The following is an 18,142-nucleotide window of genomic DNA, read 5'->3' on the forward strand; positions in this document are numbered from 1 at the left end:
CAAATGTGCTGTGGCCGACCCCTGTACTCCGTACGCAGATCAACAACCATCTGACTACAGCACCGCTGGCTAACTTCAAATACCCTACAATAAGCTCCAGCTATACTCACTAATTGCCACATTGGGCAAAACCACACTGGCTTGGCTGTGCTGGAAGATTACTAGTCCTGGTCAACCACGCCACCGAGTGACAGCTAACCACATTCCCTGCAACACGAAATTCCAGAAGCGGTAGCGAGTACTCCAGGAGATGGCACTTTCATGCAGATAACCTTGAACCGTGTCCCCAAGTCGCTGGCACACTCCTCTCCGCTTCACCGCTAGATGCCTTGATGCAGCTCACGGCGTGAATGCATGAGACGCAACAACACAAGAGGCCGTCGCTCCTCTTATGGATGTTCCGTTGCAAAGAGGATCTAGTGCAAAATAATTCGTTATACAATTCAATGCTTAGATATGCTAATGTAACACATGGATATCAGTACAGAGGGATTGTCATCCCCAGTAAATCTACGTATATGATCGCCCGGCCTCTTTAGCCGACTAACCATTCAGCCAGTCACCTTGAAGATGGACTCCGCAAGACGCTTGACGTTGCCCGAGGTGATACCAGCCACAGAGATACGGCCATCCTTGGTGGCGTAGACGGAGTGCTCCTTAGCCAGAGCATCCATCTGCTCGGGCTTGAGACCAGTGTAGGCGAACATACCGATCTATTCCGGATTAGCCATCGCTTGTTGTGTTAAACTTCCCTTGGAAACTCACCTGGCTAGTGATGTGAGACCAGTCATGCTTGCTACCAAGCTCCTCCAAGTTCTTGCGGAGCAGGGCACGCATCTCAATGATCCGATCAGCCATACCCTTGACCTCACCCAGCCACTGCTGATTCAGCTCGGGGTCGTTCATGATGGTGGAGGCGACGCGAGCGCCGTGAATGGGGGGGTTGGAGTAAAAAGGACGGATGAGGATCTTGATCTGAGACTCAACGCGCTTCTTCTCCTCGGCAGACTCGCAGACGAGGGAGAAAGCACCAACACGCTCTCCGTAGAGACCCTATATGTGGATAAGTCATCAGCAATGAACAATCGCTATCCAAAAAGAACACGTTTTCGAGCCTTACCATGTTCTTGGCGAAACTCTGGCAGAGCGCGATGTTGTGGCCCTCCTTGACGAAGTGACGGGGAGCGAAAGCATCCTGGTCAGCGTTACCGCTGGCAAAGCCCTGGTAGGCCATGTCGAAGAAAGCAAAATGACCCTTCTCCTTCATGACATCGCTGATCTTGCGCCACTGGTCCTGAGTGGGGTCGACGCCGGTAGGGTTGTGGGCACAAGCGTGGAGGAGGAGGATGCTGTTCTCAGGAGCAGCCTTGATATCGGCAAGGAGACCCTCGAAGTCGAGGCCAATGGTGTCCTTGTTATAGTAGCGGTACTTGTCAACCTCGAGGCCGGAGTCCTTGAAAACAGCACCGTGGTTGGCCCAGCTGGGGGTGGGGAGGTATATCTTCTTCGCGTGAGGGTAGAAGCGCTGGAGGAAAGCACCACCAATTCTCAGGGCACCGGTACCCGAGATGGTCTGAGTGATGACAAGGCGGTCCTCCTTGAGCACGGCGGAGTCGGATCCGTAGGCGAGCTCGGCAGCAGCCTTTGTGAAGGAAGGAATACCGGTGATCCCGGCATACTCCTTGTCGTGACGGGAGGCAACAACCTTGTCCTCAGCGGCGCGGACCGAGGGAAGCACGTAAGGCTTTCCCTTGTCGTCACCTGGGCGAAACACCGGATTTTAGTTACTGCTGCACAGCGATGCTGATTTGTGGGGCTATGGATGATGGCGAAGTCGGTCATAACGGGGAATTGCTTACGGTAAGCGCCAACACCAAGGTTGATCTTCTCCTTGAAGGTGTCGGCCTTGAAGGCCTCGGTGATACCCAGAATGGCATCCTAGGGACTCAATGCATCAGCAATGGCTTTAAGTAACAGCCTCTCATTTGTCAGAGCACCTACCGGAGGACCCTGGGGAACCTTGGACCAGGCGGAGGCATGTCTGGCACCGACGACAACGGTGCGCATATTAGCATCACGCGCAACAGCCTGACGGCTGGCAACTCGGAGAGTGGACAACATTGTGCTGTATGGTGATAAAGGCAAAGGTGTGTAATCAACCGAGAGAAAGGGGACAAGCAAGCACCCAGGAAGGCTTGAGAGAGATGCAGGATCGAAGAAGATCGGAGCACAGGTGATGAAGGATAAATAGGAAGGTTCAAGAATGGGCAATGATGTGTTTTATTTTTGACTCATGTGAACTAACTAGGGAGTTTCCGGGGAGCAACGCGGGCGGGCTCGGATTGGCCCTGTCCTCCGCACCCTCAGCCGGTTGGGGAAAAGCGCATGGACAGCCTCCCACTGCAGCACTAACCTGACTTGGGTATCTACCTTATTACGGGAAACTGTACATCCATATCAACATGGCATGCCAATGAAGTCAAGTCAATCTGAATGACTCGTACATTATACCTATACCTTACCATTACAATTCATTGATTTATTCATCTCTCCCCTTGACATTCGTAGTGGTGCTTATTAATAGAACCGATGCGGAGGAAACTGGACAGACCGTACAGTTACGGATAGCGGTGGTCAGTCTGCAGTAGATGCCGGGCCGGCTACCAATTTAGACTACGTAACTACTGCATTACCCTGCCAGCTTGAGAGGTGACAGATCATACTCCGGAGTAGATTCGGGATGATGTTGGCTTCCCCTCTCCCGTGACCACGTCCCGCTTTCGGTGAACTGTTTGAGAAGGAATGGTCTGAGGCCCTGCTTTCCCCCTCACGAAGAATTGGGGTAATCATTGTAACTACTTCACCTTCGTTCAATCACCGAAACAAGACAATAAAAGGCAAGAAAAAAAAACCATACCGTAGGAGCACAAGTATCCCCAGTCATTCGCCTCCAGATGTGGTTCAATGCATATGTTAACTATCGCCCCGACAGTGTCAATGATCTCATTGTGTGTACGATACTCCGTACTTCTATGGAGTAACAAGAAACTCATTTCTGCGGGCGGCGGCGGGTTTGGAAACCCCCCCCCCCGGCGTGAGTGGTCTCTAGCCGGTGTCGGCAAGAAACCAGTTTGGGTAGTCGGTTAAATTCCCCTACACTCCCAAGTCTGACATGTAATCACACCATGTAAGCCTTACTCCGGAATACGATCTCCGATCTCAGACGGCTGCAAAGGACTACTTGCATCAGACCAGATTGGTGTCCTAGTCTCCATACCTCGAAATAGGTTCCTGAGTGAATGCAGTAGTGATGCTTGATTCCTCATGACCTTTCAATGGAAAATCCCACGCTGTCTCTAATGGTATAAATATAATTGTACATACAGCATAACGAGTGGCTGCGTTCTCAACCACACCATTCATCAAATTATCTCCAGCCATAGAGCTGAATAGTATCATAACTGGCGGCGGCGACGACGACGACGACAACCATGGCAGAAATTATATCGAAGATGTAGCCCCTAACCCAGTCGTACACCGGCCTGACGGTTCTTTCGAGCAGTCGCCCCCATGGCATTGTTCATGCCCGTGTGTTGACTGCTATCCAAGGCGCTCATGGCCTCGCGCTTCTTCTCCTCCTCAATCTTCTTGAGACGTTTCTCCGTCTTCATCTTACCACTGCCCTTGCCGTGGAACTGGTGACTGAGATGCTTGAATGCTTCTTTCTGGTTCATTGCTCGGCCATATTCGTCCACATACTTGAGCTGAACGTCAGGCTTGTACTCACGGTTGAACACTTCCGCCATATGGCGCGCATCTTGTTGATCACGCTGTTTGTTCTCCCAGCGAGCGTACTCCTCTCGCTCTCGGGCAGACATGCGGTCGAGCTTGCCCGATGCTCGATCGCGTTCACGCTGCTGCCGGGCTCGTTTCTCTGCTTCGGTCTCCATGCGCATCTTCTCCTGTAAGAAACGTGAACGATCGCGTAGGAGGGAGTTGTGGTCTGCAGCATCGGATGATTTGACTAGGCCACGTTGCTTCAGCATATTGAGCGTAGCACCGAGACCCTGATCAAGTGTAGCTTCCTCGTCCAAACCAGTAGTGCTGATTTGCTGCTGAGCCAGTGATTCCTCGCGCTTGATGCGTTCTTTGAGATCCTCTTCATCCTCTATATCATTGTATGTCCGAGACATGTCCACATCGCCGTCCTCCTCGACCTCTTCTTTGATACTAGGTCCCTCGCTCTTGGCACGAAGCTCTTCGGCAGGTGTGATGCTTTGCCTTTCGGCGCGTTCGGGAAGCATAGGTTTCTGCAAATTGGAGACGAACTCGGAGGTCTCATCAATGACAAGGCCAGGTTCTTCCCCGTTCTCAGCAGGTGTTCCGGTATCCATCGGTGTCTGCGAGCTTTCCTCTCTGAGTTGCCGGGCAATGTCCTCTGGGCGAACTTTTTGCCGCTTCTTGAAGGCAGCCCTTCGTTGGCGAGTCAAAGAGGCCTGTAGGTCATCATCATCGACGAGGGAGATATTTTGATCTTCCCACTTTCGTGGCGCAGGTGCAGAGACCGGTTGCCCATTACTGGAGTCCAAATCCATAGCATTCTCGTTTGGTGTAGCTGTCGACGCGGGTGTGGAAAATATGTCATCGTCATCCAGAACAGCCCGCTGTTTAGTGGCCTTGGCTTTCTTCTTCTTCGGTTTCTTGATCTTGACCTCGCTGATGTCCATATAGTCGGATGTGGGAGTCTCCATATCAAGATCCAAGCTGATGACATTCTTGTTGAGCTTCTCCGTTATCTCCTGGCGCTTGGCCTCTCGCTCCTCGGCGGTTGATCCCTTCGAGTCGAGGATGAACCGCTTTCGCTTCTTGCCTTCGATCTCCTCGTCGTATTGTGCCAAGATTCCAGTGTTCTCTGCCGTAGGATCGTAGGCTGGCTTCCGCTTCTTCAGCTCCAACCGCTCCGTGGCTTTCTCTCTCTCCCTCAGATCTAAGTTTTCCAACTCATCTCCTTCCTCCTCGTTCTCGTCAATCGTCGTGTCCTTGAGCGTCAGAATATGATCCTCGCCGCCGCCGAAGTCGTCAATTTCGTGGCCGACCTTGATGCCGGCGAGATCTGCCGCCGAATACTCCGCTGCCCGTTCGCGTTCCTCCAGCTCTTCCGCCAGACGACGTGCCCGTTCCTTTTCGATCTTCTTCTGGCGTTTTTTGGTTTGCATCAGCCAGGTCTTAGTATCTTCTGTCTCTGCCTCTCCGAGTGTGGCGCCCTCGAGTTTGGCATTCCGCTGAGCTAAGTCCCTAGCCTTCTTGATGGCGATGTTGCGTTCCTCGCGTTTCCGCTTCGCTTCGGCCTCGTCTTGCATTCGCTTCCAGTTCTCCGAGGCCATCGCCTCCCGCGACTCAAGGGTACTTCCAGGTTCTTCCTCATCTCCGGAAGATGAATCCGAGTCATCATCGTGTTGAGCGCCGGGGACAGGGAGGGGCTTCAGACCGAGCGCAGCTCGGATCTTATTGTTCTGCTCGATGGACACAGCGTCGGCCATCTTGAGGCGAGCGGGAGACTGCTGGGAGTTAAGGTTGAAGAACGTAGACGAATGTATGCGCAAGGTCGAAGTACCGGTAAGGGAGAGGGCGACAAATATGGATACGGTACTTGGTCGGTTTTTGGAGCAGTACGAAGACAACTCGGTTCAATCGCCGTCCCGCGCAATCGCCTCCCGCCAGCAGGAAAGGGAAAGGGAAAGGGAAGGCGGCGAGTGAGCTGCAGTAAGTTACATAATCAGTCTAATTCTCGGTAAGGTTTAGCGCGAGCAATTCTCTTAGTGCGGGCTTGGCGCCACCAATAAAACCCGTGTGTCGATTTTCTTCTTTTTTGTTTTCTTCTTTTCTTTCTTCAACACATCACGGATCTGTGTCAGGCGATCCTGTTCATGGAGGGGGAAGAATGCAGCATGCTGTTTCTCTTTCTCTTTCTGTGTTACGGTTGATTACCGGACAGTTCGACGACTTAAGGAGCCATCACTTGTCTAGTTGGTGGTCTTACATTATCCGGTCGACAGATCTCAGATTGAAAGTCGGCACTGGGGGTTCACTCTGGTCTTGAGCTCCCTTGTTCTCTTCCCTCATCGAGGGAGAGGACTTGGTGAGCTCGGCCGGAGTTCCCGGTTTGCTGACGGCGTCATATTCCTACTCTCTTTACCGATTTTGGCCGTCGGCCGATGAGGTTAGGGAAAAACCATGACCAGCCAACATTCCACATGTATAGCCTCGGATTTTGACGTGAGTCCGCGCAGTTGTAGCCTCATTTGTAATTCATTACGCTGGTGGAATGTTAGCCCATCTCTGTCGAGAAACATACTGCCTGTTCAGCGTCTTGTGTTGTGCCGTGCAGGTCAATATTGCAGCCATCTTGTAAGCTGTCAAGCGCAAGACCGCTACGAGACGAGCATATGGAGCTACGTGCAGTGACCACGCCCGCCCCTCGTGAAGCATTCAGTATCGAGGCGCTCAGACTGGGTCACCCAAAACCACTCCGGCTGGCTGATGCCGTCCATAGCTATCCCACGCTGGCCAGCTATCATGCTCGACAACGTTGTCTAAAAGGATCGTATTGCACATGCTTCGTTCCATGCTCTTCTGCCCCTCCTCACCACAAACTCCACGATGACGCCGACAAGTAAATAGTGCTGTGTAGATTTACAACAGCTTCAGATGCCCCGTCACCCCGTCCACAATACTCTTGGGGCCCAGGACACCCAACACCGTCCGACTTCCGCTAGCAATCTGTGTGCGCCCAGCATCCGTAATCACGCGCGCGCAAAGTCCCAGACTGATCGCCTGCGCATACATCATCTCCATCTCCTCCTCGGACTTGACCTGCAGCGCGATCTTCGCTTGACCCTGCGATTCCCACCGACGGAGCAAGGGCGAGTTCGGTGTGTGCGTAGTGAGGTACTTGTAGCAAGCCAACGTGGCGTGTGAGCATTGAGCGGCGATTTTGCCTGCATCAAGCACCAGAATGGCATGTCAGTTAAAGGACTTCTAAGTCGAACTAAAGTGCTAATGAAGAGGCAACCACATAAAGACAAAGGATAGAGACAAACAAAGTAGTCGAACGAGAAGCCAAGCAGCAGCTACTCAAGCTGCATGAAGACAGTGAAGAGGAGACATACCCTTGGTCATGCCCAGGTCCGTCCTCACGACCAATACCAACTTGATTTCCTCGGCGGTGTCGTCAAAACTCGCCAACTCGGAGCCGTCGCCCTCATCTTCACTCTCCTCCTCCTCATCCTCCTCGAACTCCTCATCGGACGAATCGCGGTGCACTTTCACGTTGTAGCTGTTCGGCCACCCCTCTTTCTCTCTGTTGGAGAAGAGGCCGAGCGAGGAGCCTTGGCCAATGAAGTAGCCCGTAATTCCGGCGACGATGGCCGTCGCGACGACGTAAGCTGCCGTTGAAGGGGTTGCGCGCTCGAAGTCGGCCATTGTATGGTAAGTTTTCGACCGATTTGGGGGGATTGTGACGTGGTTGTAGTGGTTAATTGTATGGCAGATGGACAAGCTGTGTTTTTTTTTTTTTTACTTTTTGAGGTGTGGGCGGGTGACGTGAGACGTGACTGGCGTAGTCTAAGTAGGGTAATTTTCATGACCATAACAGCCTCGGTTCAGAGCAACATTAAATACACCGTGTGAAGGCAGATAAATCTCTTAGCTTTCTGAGTGTTTTGTCATTACGCAGCGCAGGATATTTGTATGCCTTTTACAAAATGTACGGTCCACCCCAAAAGCCGACGTACTCCAATTGACTAGACACGAAGTACTGCTGATTCATTATATATATGTATATATCCTTATCCACGAAAAAATGAAGTACCACCATCGTTACTTCATGAACAGCGATGCTTAGTTGGGACGAGCAGCAGGGCTGGGGTTAAGACGACGGCCCCTGGTCAAATATATTAGTGACTGCTCATTCCGGAGACAAGCCCAGAAGACTTACATGAAGGTCCTGCTGAAGAAGCTGATGAAGAGCATGAAGAGCCAGCTCGGGATAGAGCCGAAACCCCACATGACATAGCCAAGCGGAAGAAGAAGCCCGTTCTTAGCGAAGAAGCCATCAGTGGGGTGCAAGACACCCTCGTAGGCCGGGCTCGTCTCGAAGTGCTTCTCCGAGTGAAGCTTATAGATTGTCTCAGGAGTAACGGTGGTCGTGTTGAGGTGTGCAGTGTGAAGAGTGGTGGGAGCGCGACCCTCACCCAGCTGGGCCTGGGGAACCTCAAAGTGCCAAATTGAGGGAGCACTCGCAGACCAAGCAGCACAGAGAACCTGGTTCGCCTCACAGTCCAGACGTGCAAGATTCGGAGAGGTGGGATCGGCGGAGAACAGAATGACGGATTCCTAGAAGATTGACATGACATATTTAGTGGCCATGAGCACGAGCCTCGGAGAGGGGGGGGTCCCGCTTATGTCCTCTCCTATTCGGGGCTGTCTTACGTTGAAAGACTTATCCGCTTGATCACAGCGTCCGAAGCATGTCTTATTGCCACCAGTGACGAAGACAAACCAGTCCTGAGGATCCGAGGCTGGCTCCAGAATCGACTCCCAGTTGGTCAGGTTCAGCTGAGTGACGGGCTTCTCCTGGATCTTTTTCTGTTCAACCACCTTCTGGACCTTCTCAACAGCAGCAGGCACTACGGGGGTAGCAGTTGGCAGATAAGCCTTGGCCTTGTCGAGCCAACCCTGAAAACGATCCGCAAGAGGAACTTGTTCCTGTGCCACGGCGAGCGCAGGGGCGAGAGCGAGGACCTGGATAAGACGCATGATGCTGACAAGACGACGCGTGGTCAGTACTAGGGCAATTTGTGGATGACAAGGAAGCTCGCAGCCGCGACCGCCGGGAAGTGAGGGAGAGAGGAAACATACATGGTCTGTTATGTATATCACGCGACAAGCGCACCTCAAATTTGGAAGAAAAAAGGTTGGAGAGGATGGTATGGCCAGGGAGCGGACAGCAGGCGGCGGAGGGAAACAGGCAACCTGTGTTGACAAGAGGTTAGGGTGAAACAGCCACGATGGACGGAAGTGACTGACAGTACTGTCCCTAGTCCTAACTTAAGTCCTGCTACGACTAGTAAAGTCTCCGCGACAGGTGGCCTAAGGTCTAATTGGAGCTGCCGCGGGAAGCGGGGAATTCTCGCTTCCTCACCTCAAGTTTCGGAATCCCTTTCGCTGACAAAGTACGGAGAGGTCTAACTACTTCAATACCTTACCTCAAAAGTCTTTTGTGTGCGCGCTGGCAGCTATCCTGATGCTACTGGAATGTGTTAAGTTTATGACTCGATCATCTGCTTACCGAGACAATTACTTTAGCAAATATCAGTGTCTCAGTGACTCGGGGAAGACGCGATCGGGACCGGGTTGCGACCTTCCGTTCTAGAACAATTCTAAAATTTCTTGCAGCTTCCAAATGCAATTGAAGTTCCCTTCCGGTAGTTACTCCGTACTATGAAGCTGCTGGACTTAACATCCCCAAGTGTTGCTGCTTCCAAATTCATCCTTCGGTTTACCCATTGCACCTGCTAGACCTCAAGTGGAGCGAAGCACTCCGTAGCACATAATGTAATATCATACTGCTAGGTAGCCATGGACTCTTTCCTCCTCATCCATCTCCCACTTCACTTCTCATTGTATAGATACATCGCGAAAACTGCACTATAGTTTGGATTTTACTAAAACTGTGACGCGCCGCCAACTATTACAATGATGCATTATGGTCGCGTATCATCCTTTTCTAGGACTATCCTGGCAGCAGTGCTGTTATTAATGTCATTATGGAGCATGAGCGCCCTGGCAAGCAGTAATACTGAGCTCGGTATGCTGGAAGCTTCATCAACGTACGCTTGAAGGATCATGAAGAGCATATTTAACCATGGAAGCAGTAACTACTCTAGTCACTGAGTTTGCATGCAGTCAAGCCACCCCTACAGCCGTCCCCAAGCGATCCCTCATGGCATCATCCACCGACTTTCCTATTTGTACTGATCTCGGTGCCTCTTTTCGGCCATTTTGTCTTCCAAGGAACGGAACTCAAGTGACAGTGGATGCTACCTACTACGTGACCTGGAATGCCGATTTCTATCCTTTGAATGCCACCATCACCATTGAACTGAGATACCTTAATTCTTCAGAAGGCGATTCGGCATACACATCCGAGAGAATTGACAACAGCTATGGTTATACCCATATACATATGCGCGAAGAATGGCTGCAAGGAAAGCAGTGGAATGCTTTGACGCTCTATATCATCGAGTTAGATGCCGTGTCAGACAAGCGAGCCAGTGCTCGACAAGGACCAACTATTTTGCTCCACCTTCGGCCCACGGAGCACCACAAGCCTTCTCCCCAGCTGCCATTTAACAGACTCGCATTGTACATTGGTCTTCCTGTCAGCCTTGGGATTGTTGTACTTGTGGTTGCCGGTCTGTATTTTGGAATGCGAGAGAGTAGACGGATTGACCTTGCAAAAATAAAGGTGTCCCGTGGGAAAGGCTATGGTATTGCGAAATCCAAAGATCAGCGTCTGGGTTCGAAGGTAGACATTCGCGAAGGATCAGAAGCGTCCTCGGGAATTGGAAGATACACTGATGACCTTGACACTGGCATGTCAGAGATATTCCAGCCCGAGCATCATTGCGATCTTGAACACAGTGCGAGCTTTACATTCAGGCGGGACTCATCCAAGCTGAGGAGCTGGCAAGTTTGAGCCTCCGGGTCAGAGAGGCGCATTCTTATGGAGCATTTGACAGCGAACTGTGGGTCTACGTGCAGGAAGGGTCCCGTGCTGTCCTGCCATTGACAAAGATGGTGTGGTCTCATTCGTGCCTAACTAACATGTTGGAGAGACGGCCCGTCGATTTGTTTATGCTTGATGCTCGGTGCTAGGTCCAATGTAGGTTGGGTTAGCAGCATTGCGCAAGTGGAAAATTACGAATATACTTGACAGCGCTTTATTGTCTTCACTTTCTAGAACCCAGTAACGGGCAAAATGCAAGCTTTAGTGTAGATAATAGATTATTCGTATATTCTTTTACACCTTGCAGCAATCTACTGCTGCGAAGTACTAAGTATCACTATTACTCTAATAGTCAATTGATAGTAACAACACGTCCAAGTTGAGATATGACTCCGACGACACAGGCACTCCACAATTTCAAGCCTATTTCAACCCTTACTAATTCTAGCCTAGCCAAGCCACAGGACCTTCCAAGATTTCTGACCTGAGGCCGCACAGGCCACCGGTACTGGAGAATGACTCGGAGATCCGCGGCCGCAGACCCCCAATGGAAGGGCGGGAGTCGAGTAACACGTAAGCAGGCTGACCAACAAGAAGCCAGGAAATGAAAATCAGGAGCGATGCCGGAGGGTCTGCCTGGGACAAGCGGTCGGCGGCCGGGCATAGTTAAGGTGTAGAAGTAGCCGTGCATATTGTTGAATGAAGTGAAATGTCGTCTACCATGACAAGAACGCCAAGCTAGTGAAAAGACCATTATAGAAAGAGCCACTAGTATAATTGGTAGAAAGAATGACTACGTAGTTGAGATCTGATTATCAATTCGTGTCGGTCGAGCCTGGCTGTCCACTGCGGCCGACGCTAAAGATCATGATGCGGGCGCTTTCTCAAGCATAACTAAATGGCCGCGTGCCGATGTCGGTTGCAGCCACCCTCTAAATATGCAACCCGAATCCGGCGCTGGATGGCCCCGATCAATCGAGGAAGTGCCCTAGAGGCAAACCCTGGGCCACGAGCAATGATAGGGTGCATAAACGAAGATCTGCCTCAGCTGGGTTTTCAATCAGGAGCCCAATTAGCGACACACCCAAAGTACGGCAGCAGTAGTATTTCACTTGACATGGTTCTTTCTCTCCGTGGCAAATGTCCAGATGAACCAACCTACGTAAAGAGGCCCGTTTGGATAACTAAGGAACCACCTTAATAACGATGATGACTACTGCATATTGACTGGACCCCATCGGAAACTGGAGACGATCCTCGCGCTGAGCAATTGGGGTGGTCGGAGGCGTCGTGAACGGCCAGCCGGGGGTCAAGGTTCCCCACATCCAGCCAGGAAGGAGATGGCAAAAAAAGAGGTACTCACGGTCTGAGGCGTAGTAGGTAGTTCTAGTGCGAGGAATTTTTCATCATTGCCGCAGCAGCAAAGGGGGGTTCCGCCCGAGAAGAAAGAGTCATACTTTCTCAAGGACCAGACCGCCCGCCTCTTTTAAGTCGACCTCGAGCCTATGACTCTTACTTTGATTCTCTTTCCCCTACTAGATCTTTTCACTATTTCAACTCATCCTACCTTGACCATAACTTTTCCTGTTAGTAAAGTTTTTTCACTCCTATCCTCCTAGATCCTTGCTGTCGTCTGGCCTTGCTCTTACCTTCCGCAGCCTCTATCTTCTACATACTTCAATTTATTTACTAAACCTACCCCGCCATACCCTCGTCCACAATGTGTCCTGGTGCAGACAACGAGCCCAATGGGCATGCCAACGGCGCTGCCACTAATGCCAATGGTAAGTTGAGATCGCATTATCTGCTGCTATCAATTGTACCATCGAGCATTGACATGTTTTCAAGGTGACCACCCAGGTTTCACCGGCATTGAGACTCGCCAAAATCCCCACCCCTCCGCCTCTCGCAATCCCTACGGCCACAACGTCGGCGTTACCGACTTCTTGAGCAACGTCTCCCGCTTCAAGATCATCGAGAGCACTCTCCGTGAGGGAGAGCAGTTTGCCAACGCTTTCTTTGACACCGAGAAGAAGATTGAAATTGCTAAGGCTCTGGATGACTTCGGTGTTGACTACGTGAGTCACATTGGGTAGTGGAGAAGGCTGAGCCGTCGTGGAGCATGTGCACTGACCATATCTCATAGATTGAACTCACCAGCCCCTGCGCTTCCGAACAGTCCAGAAAGGACTGCGAGGCTATCTGCAAGCTTGGCCTGAAGGCGAAGGTATGTTCGTAGTGATCGTTTATGGCTCAATGTCTTGTCGTGCAAGTCTAATACATCCTAGATCCTCACTCACATCCGTTGCCACATGGACGATGCCAGAGTTGCCGTTGAGACCGGTGTTGATGGAGTGTAAGCTGCTTTCAAGGCGTTCTTCAACTGAGCGAATCAACCCTAACAATTTCCTGAAAAATAGTGATGTCGTCATTGGAACCTCCTCCTACCTCCGTGAGCACTCTCACGGAAAGGATATGACCTACATCAAGAACACCGCCATTGAAGTCATCGAATTCGTCAAGTCCAAGGGTATTGAGATCCGTTTCTCCAGCGAGGACTCCTTCCGTTCCGACTTGGTCGACCTCCTGTCCATCTACTCCGCTGTCGACAAGGTCGGTGTTCACCGTGTCGGTATCGCTGATACGGTTGGATGCGCCTCTCCTCGTCAGGTTTACGAGCTCGTCCGTGTGTTGAGAGGTGTCGTGGGTTGCGATATTGAGACCCACTTCCACAATGACACAGGCTGTGCCATTGCAAATGCATACTGTGCCCTGGAGGCTGGTGCTACTCACATTGATACCTCCGTGCTCGGTATTGGTGAGCGAAACGGTATCACCCCTCTTGGTGGTCTCATGGCCCGCATGATGGTTGCGGACCCTGAGTACGTTAAGAGCAAGTACAAGCTCGAGAAGCTCAAGGAGGTTGAAGACCTTGTGGCCGAGGCCGTTGAAGTCAACATCCCCTTCAACAACTACATCACCGGATTCTGCGCCTTCACCCACAAGGCCGGTATCCACGCCAAGGCCATTTTGAACAACCCTAGCACTTATGAAATCATCAACCCTGCCGATTTTGGTATGAGCAGATACGTTCACTTCGCCTCCCGCCTGACTGGCTGGAATGCCATCAAGTCGCGTGCTCAACAGCTCAACATCACGATGACGGACGCCCAGTACAAGGAGTGCACTGCCAAGATCAAGGCTCTTGCCGACATTCGTCCCATTGCTGTTGATGATGCTGACAGCATTATCCGCGCCTATTATCGCAACCTCAAGTCGGGCGAGAACAAGCCCCTTCTTGACCTCACGGCCGATGAGCAGGCTCAGTTCGCTGCCAAGGAGAAGGAGATTGCTGAGCAAATTACTGCTTAAGCCCTTGGCTTGACTGCGTATTATTTCATTTGCAAGCGCCGCCATTGAAAGATTTTAATGGGACTAGAGGTTTTGCTTTTGTCCTAGAATTTCTTAATCCTGTTCGTGTTGCAGCGGGCTCCCCTTCAGAGGGGAAATGTTTTCGTTTTACTCTCCATCCTTATGATTTCCACGTTTATGTGTCAAGGATCCTGATTTGGTTGTTTTTTTTTACTACGGGGTTTTAAAAGTCTTTGTCCCTGACTTTCTAAAAAAAAGAAGGTTATTCGGTGTTGGGAAAGACATTCTGGGTCCTTTTATTTTTGGACCATGTACATACGCAGACATCAAATATTCATACTGCATTTTATACGACTGACTTGAGTGCTTGACTCAAATCCCAGCAAAATGTATTTCATTAGACGATGGCTTCCGTATGCCAAATTATGGCATGTGGAACTGAAAAGCCGAGGCAGCCTCCCGTGCGGCCGGCCGCCCTTATCGCTTGGATCATCCGACCGAACTAAGTACGGTAACTACCTGCAGTGCCCTTTTCCTTGGGAGGCTCTCTCCTCCCATTCCCACCTTCGTCATTCTCTCGGGAGGTCGCCCTCAGTCGGTCCTCTCCATCTTCTTATCAACTGATTATTCATAATGGCACCGTCTGTTCTTCCTGTGGCCCTGCAGAACAAGCTTCTGGGCTATAGCAGGGCTCCAAACACGCAACTAGCAGTTCTGCAACTGGATGTGTAAGTTCATCTGCACCGCATTGCGTTTCCCCGCGTTGCAGCTCCGGATGGTCCTTAGCCCATGGGGCGTGCATTTTACCCTTGGTTTCAGTCTCACTAACCACTGACTCATGTGCGAAATAGTATCCGAAATATCGTTTTCATTCTTTTCATTATTCGCTACGTTCGCAAGGTATATCGTTCACTGCGCGGTTACGGTCTCTTCGGCAGCATCCGCAATGTCTACTCTGCTGTTCGTCTCTTCTGCTACTCTGTCTTTCTGCGGTTCCCCGGTGTCAAGGGTCAAGTCGACAAGCAAGTGTCAACGGCGATTGAGGGCTTAGAGTCAAAATTGATTGCAAGTGGTCCCGGTGTCACCAGGTATTTGACTCTTCCAAAGGAGGGATGGTCGGCCGAACAAATCCGCGCCGAGCTGAACAACCTGGCGAATATGGAACATACTCGCTGGGAAGATGGCCGTGTTAGCGGTGCTGTATACCATGGAGGCCAAGATCTTCTGAAGCTTCAAGCAGAAGCCTTCGGCCAGTTTGGGGTTGCGAATCCCATTCACCCGGATGTCTTCCCTGGTGTTCGGAAGATGGAAGCCGAGGTTGTGGCTATGGTACTTACCTCTTTCCATTGACGTATGTGGCATGACTAGCTCACATATGTCATATAGGTCCTTGAGCTATTCAATGCCCCCTCAGATGGCGCGGGTGTCACAACTAGTGGCGGAACGGAGTCTATCATCATGGCTTGCTTGGCTGCACGTCAGAAAGCATATACCGAACGGGGTGTTACGGAGCCTGAGATGTAAGTTGAATCACTTCACAAAGCATATCTACACGTCATCTTATTGATACTTTCCCAAGGATTATTCCTGATACAGCACATGCTGCCTTCATCAAAGCCTGCAATTACTTCAGGATCAAGCTTCACCGCGTCCCTTGCCCGGCTCCTGACTACAAGGTTCATATACCATCGGTTCGTCGGTTGATTAACTCGAACACTGTCCTAATTGTCGGATCTGCGCCCAACTTCCCTCATGGTATTGTTGATGACATTCCAGCTCTATCTCGGCTCGCAACCTCGTATAAGATTCCCCTTCACGTCGACTGCTGTCTGGGATCCTTTGTTATCGCGTTTCTCAAGAAGGCGGGCTTTGCATCTCCGTACGAGGAAGAGGGTGGCTTTGATTTCCGTCTTCCCGGTGTGACAAGTATCAGTGTCGATACTCACAAATATGGCTTCGCGCCAAAGGGTAACTCCGTGTTGCTCTACCGCAATAAGGTGTACCGCAGCTACCAGTACTTCATCTACCCTGACTGGTCGGGCGGTGTTTATGCATCTCCATCTATCGCAGGCTCGCGTCCTGGGGCGCTGATTGCAGGCTGCTGGGCTAGTCTGATGAACGTGGGTGAGTCGGGTTACATCAAGAGCTGCCACGAAATTGTAAGCGCAGCGAAGAAGTTCGAGTTGTCAATCAAGGAGCACTCGGTACTGTCGAAGAGCCTGGAGATTGTTGGAAAGCCCATGGTCAGCGTCGTTGCCTTTGAAAGCAAGAATGACGCTGTTGACATCTACGATATCGCTGATGATTTGTCGGCCAAAGGCTGGCACTTGAACGCTCTTCAAACGCCTCCTGCTATTCACGTGGCTTTCACCGTCCCCACAGCTTCAGCAGTGGATGCGCTTACCACTGATCTGGTCGAGGTAGTCGAGAAAGAACTGGAGAAGGCCGAAGAAAGGAAGCGCCAAGGCAAGTCGTATATCGTCAAACGTGGTGACACCGCAGCCCTATACGGTGTCGCTGGTAGCATGCCAGACAAAAGCATCGTCAGCCGCTTGGCAGAAGGATTCCTCGACACTCTGTACAAAGCATAGACGGTCCTTGACCCGGAAAAATTAGCATTTCCTATAAACGTTCTATAGCGAGCGGCTGCTCGCACACGCTTCCTTGCGATTGGAGCTTTTTATTCTCTTTGCAAATAGTTCAATTGTGGGTTTGGGGTGTCATGAGCGGCGTTTGCAAATTTCCTATTCTTCCGACCACCAACTGCTATTGTTATCATTGATAAAGCCACCCAACATCGGTATCAGGCACGTTTGACTTCACATGCGAAGCTACCATGTAAAGAATGACAGTAAAAAAACATCCTAGTACAAGCAACTGGGCTGATTTACAGTACAGAAGTCAATCTAGCAAGGCCACATACATTTTAGCCGGTATAAGGGCCAATGTCGAACCACAACCGCTTCATGCAAGAAAATTCCCAACAACGGCTGAAGACAAGGTTCTCCTTGGGCCGACTCAATCAAGATGATCTCTCTTCGAAGATTGTGCCATTCGTCGAACAATAAGCCGTTTAGGTAGATATATTATCTCCGCGACAGGTAGCTGCTAGTGCGCGTGCCCAGGGAGGAGGTATGCGATTTTTGTGGATTGATTCCTTCCCATACTCGACTCCAGGTTGCCTACCCAGATATCGATGATCTTTCCCCCAATCAACGATGCTGAGTCTTGTGAGGAGAAGAAGTGTGATTGTAGGTGGCTGATATGGGAAGCGTAAAACGGACGACTCTTAAGAGTAGTAGAGAAAAATGAACAAGGAGAAGAAGAAGAACGGCGCAGAGCGAGAAGGAAAGCGATGCGATGGCTTGAGAGGTAAATGAGACAGAGCGGAAAAGCAAAAAGGGAGGAGAAATAATGCTGTCGGAACTTCATGCGCGTCTGTTCTCGTGGTACTCAACACCAGAGGTCTTCTCGATGTAGTAGCCCGGGTCGGGTTTGCGCTCGAGGTGTACTTCTTGCTTCGTTAACCGCTTGTCGACCTCCTGGACTTCGACTAACTCCTTGACTTTCATAATCTGACCGGCTACAGAGGGAGAAACGGCGTGGAAGACGGTAGCCATGCGCTTCTTGAGGCCCAGGGCCTTGAGGACGTCGGTGGTTCGGCGGGGGAGACCGATGGCGGAGCGAACGAGGGTGATGCGAAAGTAGCTCATTGTGAATGTGGAAGAGAATGTTATGAGAACTTGGCGAGAATTGTGAAGATAGTGAGAATCGGATTGCTTTTGGTCTTTCGTGTGTTTGGTAGTTGTATCGTGATCAATGTTCGATGTTGCGGAGTTTGGGTTTGTTATCGAATTTTTGAGGAGCGGAAGGAGGAGGAAGGAGGAAGCTTTGGGGATTGCGCCGTTCAGAAAAAGTATGTAAGCTCTTGAGTCTCAATTCGCCCCGATTGGTCAATCTCAGTACTTAATCTCTTGCAGG

At 50.9% G+C, this 18,142-nt stretch overlaps 7 protein-coding genes across 7 annotated transcripts; 3 read left to right on the forward strand and 4 right to left on the reverse strand.

Moving 5' to 3' along the window:
• Positions 1-551: 551 nt before the first annotated feature.
• BP01DRAFT_296312 (putative aspartate aminotransferase) lies at positions 552-2,121 on the reverse strand (the record flags this gene model as incomplete). The annotated part of the gene is made up of 5 exons (XM_025571837.1): positions 552-713; positions 766-1,053; positions 1,121-1,761; positions 1,860-1,938; positions 2,002-2,121. The coding sequence occupies 5 exons, from the start codon at positions 2,119-2,121 to the stop codon at positions 552-554; spliced, it is 1,290 nt and encodes a 429-aa protein (XP_025431199.1).
• A 1,220-nt stretch (positions 2,122-3,341) lies between these two features.
• BP01DRAFT_356693 (U4/U6-U5 snRNP complex subunit SNU66) lies at positions 3,342-5,707 on the reverse strand. Its single transcript, XM_025575016.1, has one exon. The coding sequence runs from the start codon at positions 5,538-5,540 to the stop codon at positions 3,522-3,524; it is 2,019 nt and encodes a 672-aa protein (XP_025431200.1). The 5' UTR covers positions 5,541-5,707; the 3' UTR covers positions 3,342-3,521.
• Positions 5,708-6,693: 986 nt separating this feature from the next.
• BP01DRAFT_365699 (aminoacyl-tRNA hydrolase) lies at positions 6,694-8,817 on the reverse strand (the record flags this gene model as incomplete). Its single annotated transcript, XM_025576370.1, has 5 exons — positions 6,694-6,998; positions 7,170-7,558; positions 7,794-7,802; positions 7,997-8,394; positions 8,491-8,817. The coding sequence occupies 5 exons, from the start codon at positions 8,815-8,817 to the stop codon at positions 6,694-6,696; spliced, it is 1,428 nt and encodes a 475-aa protein (XP_025431201.1).
• A 1,186-nt stretch (positions 8,818-10,003) lies between these two features.
• On the forward strand, positions 10,004-10,759 carry BP01DRAFT_415862 (DUF4448 domain-containing protein; the record flags this gene model as incomplete). The annotated part of the gene is made up of 1 exon (XM_025579171.1): positions 10,004-10,759. One exon carries the CDS (start codon positions 10,004-10,006, stop codon positions 10,757-10,759), a length of 756 nt encoding a protein of 251 aa, XP_025431202.1.
• A 1,514-nt stretch (positions 10,760-12,273) lies between these two features.
• hcsA (homocitrate synthase) lies at positions 12,274-14,525 on the forward strand. Its single transcript, XM_025575017.1, has 6 exons — positions 12,274-12,375; positions 12,448-12,573; positions 12,638-12,867; positions 12,936-13,016; positions 13,078-13,145; positions 13,210-14,525. The coding sequence occupies exons 2-6, from the start codon at positions 12,510-12,512 to the stop codon at positions 14,159-14,161; spliced, it is 1,395 nt and encodes a 464-aa protein (XP_025431203.1). The 5' UTR covers positions 12,274-12,375; positions 12,448-12,509; the 3' UTR covers positions 14,162-14,525.
• A 269-nt stretch (positions 14,526-14,794) lies between these two features.
• BP01DRAFT_365702 (sphinganine-1-phosphate aldolase DPL1) lies at positions 14,795-16,752 on the forward strand (the record flags this gene model as incomplete). The annotated part of the gene is made up of 4 exons (XM_025576371.1): positions 14,795-14,889; positions 15,013-15,490; positions 15,548-15,681; positions 15,741-16,752. 4 exons carry the CDS (start codon positions 14,795-14,797, stop codon positions 16,750-16,752), a joined length of 1,719 nt encoding a protein of 572 aa, XP_025431204.1.
• An 837-nt stretch (positions 16,753-17,589) lies between these two features.
• BP01DRAFT_296602 (mitochondrial 54S ribosomal protein uL30m) lies at positions 17,590-17,874 on the reverse strand (the record flags this gene model as incomplete). The annotated part of the gene is made up of 1 exon (XM_025571849.1): positions 17,590-17,874. One exon carries the CDS (start codon positions 17,872-17,874, stop codon positions 17,590-17,592), a length of 285 nt encoding a protein of 94 aa, XP_025431205.1.
• Between the last annotated feature and the right edge of the window lie 268 nt (positions 17,875-18,142).

The sequence above is a fragment of the Aspergillus saccharolyticus genome (assembly GCF_003184585.1).
Source record: "Aspergillus saccharolyticus JOP 1030-1 unplaced genomic scaffold BP01scaffold_15, whole genome shotgun sequence".
Taxonomy (NCBI): domain Eukaryota; kingdom Fungi; phylum Ascomycota; class Eurotiomycetes; order Eurotiales; family Aspergillaceae; genus Aspergillus; species Aspergillus saccharolyticus.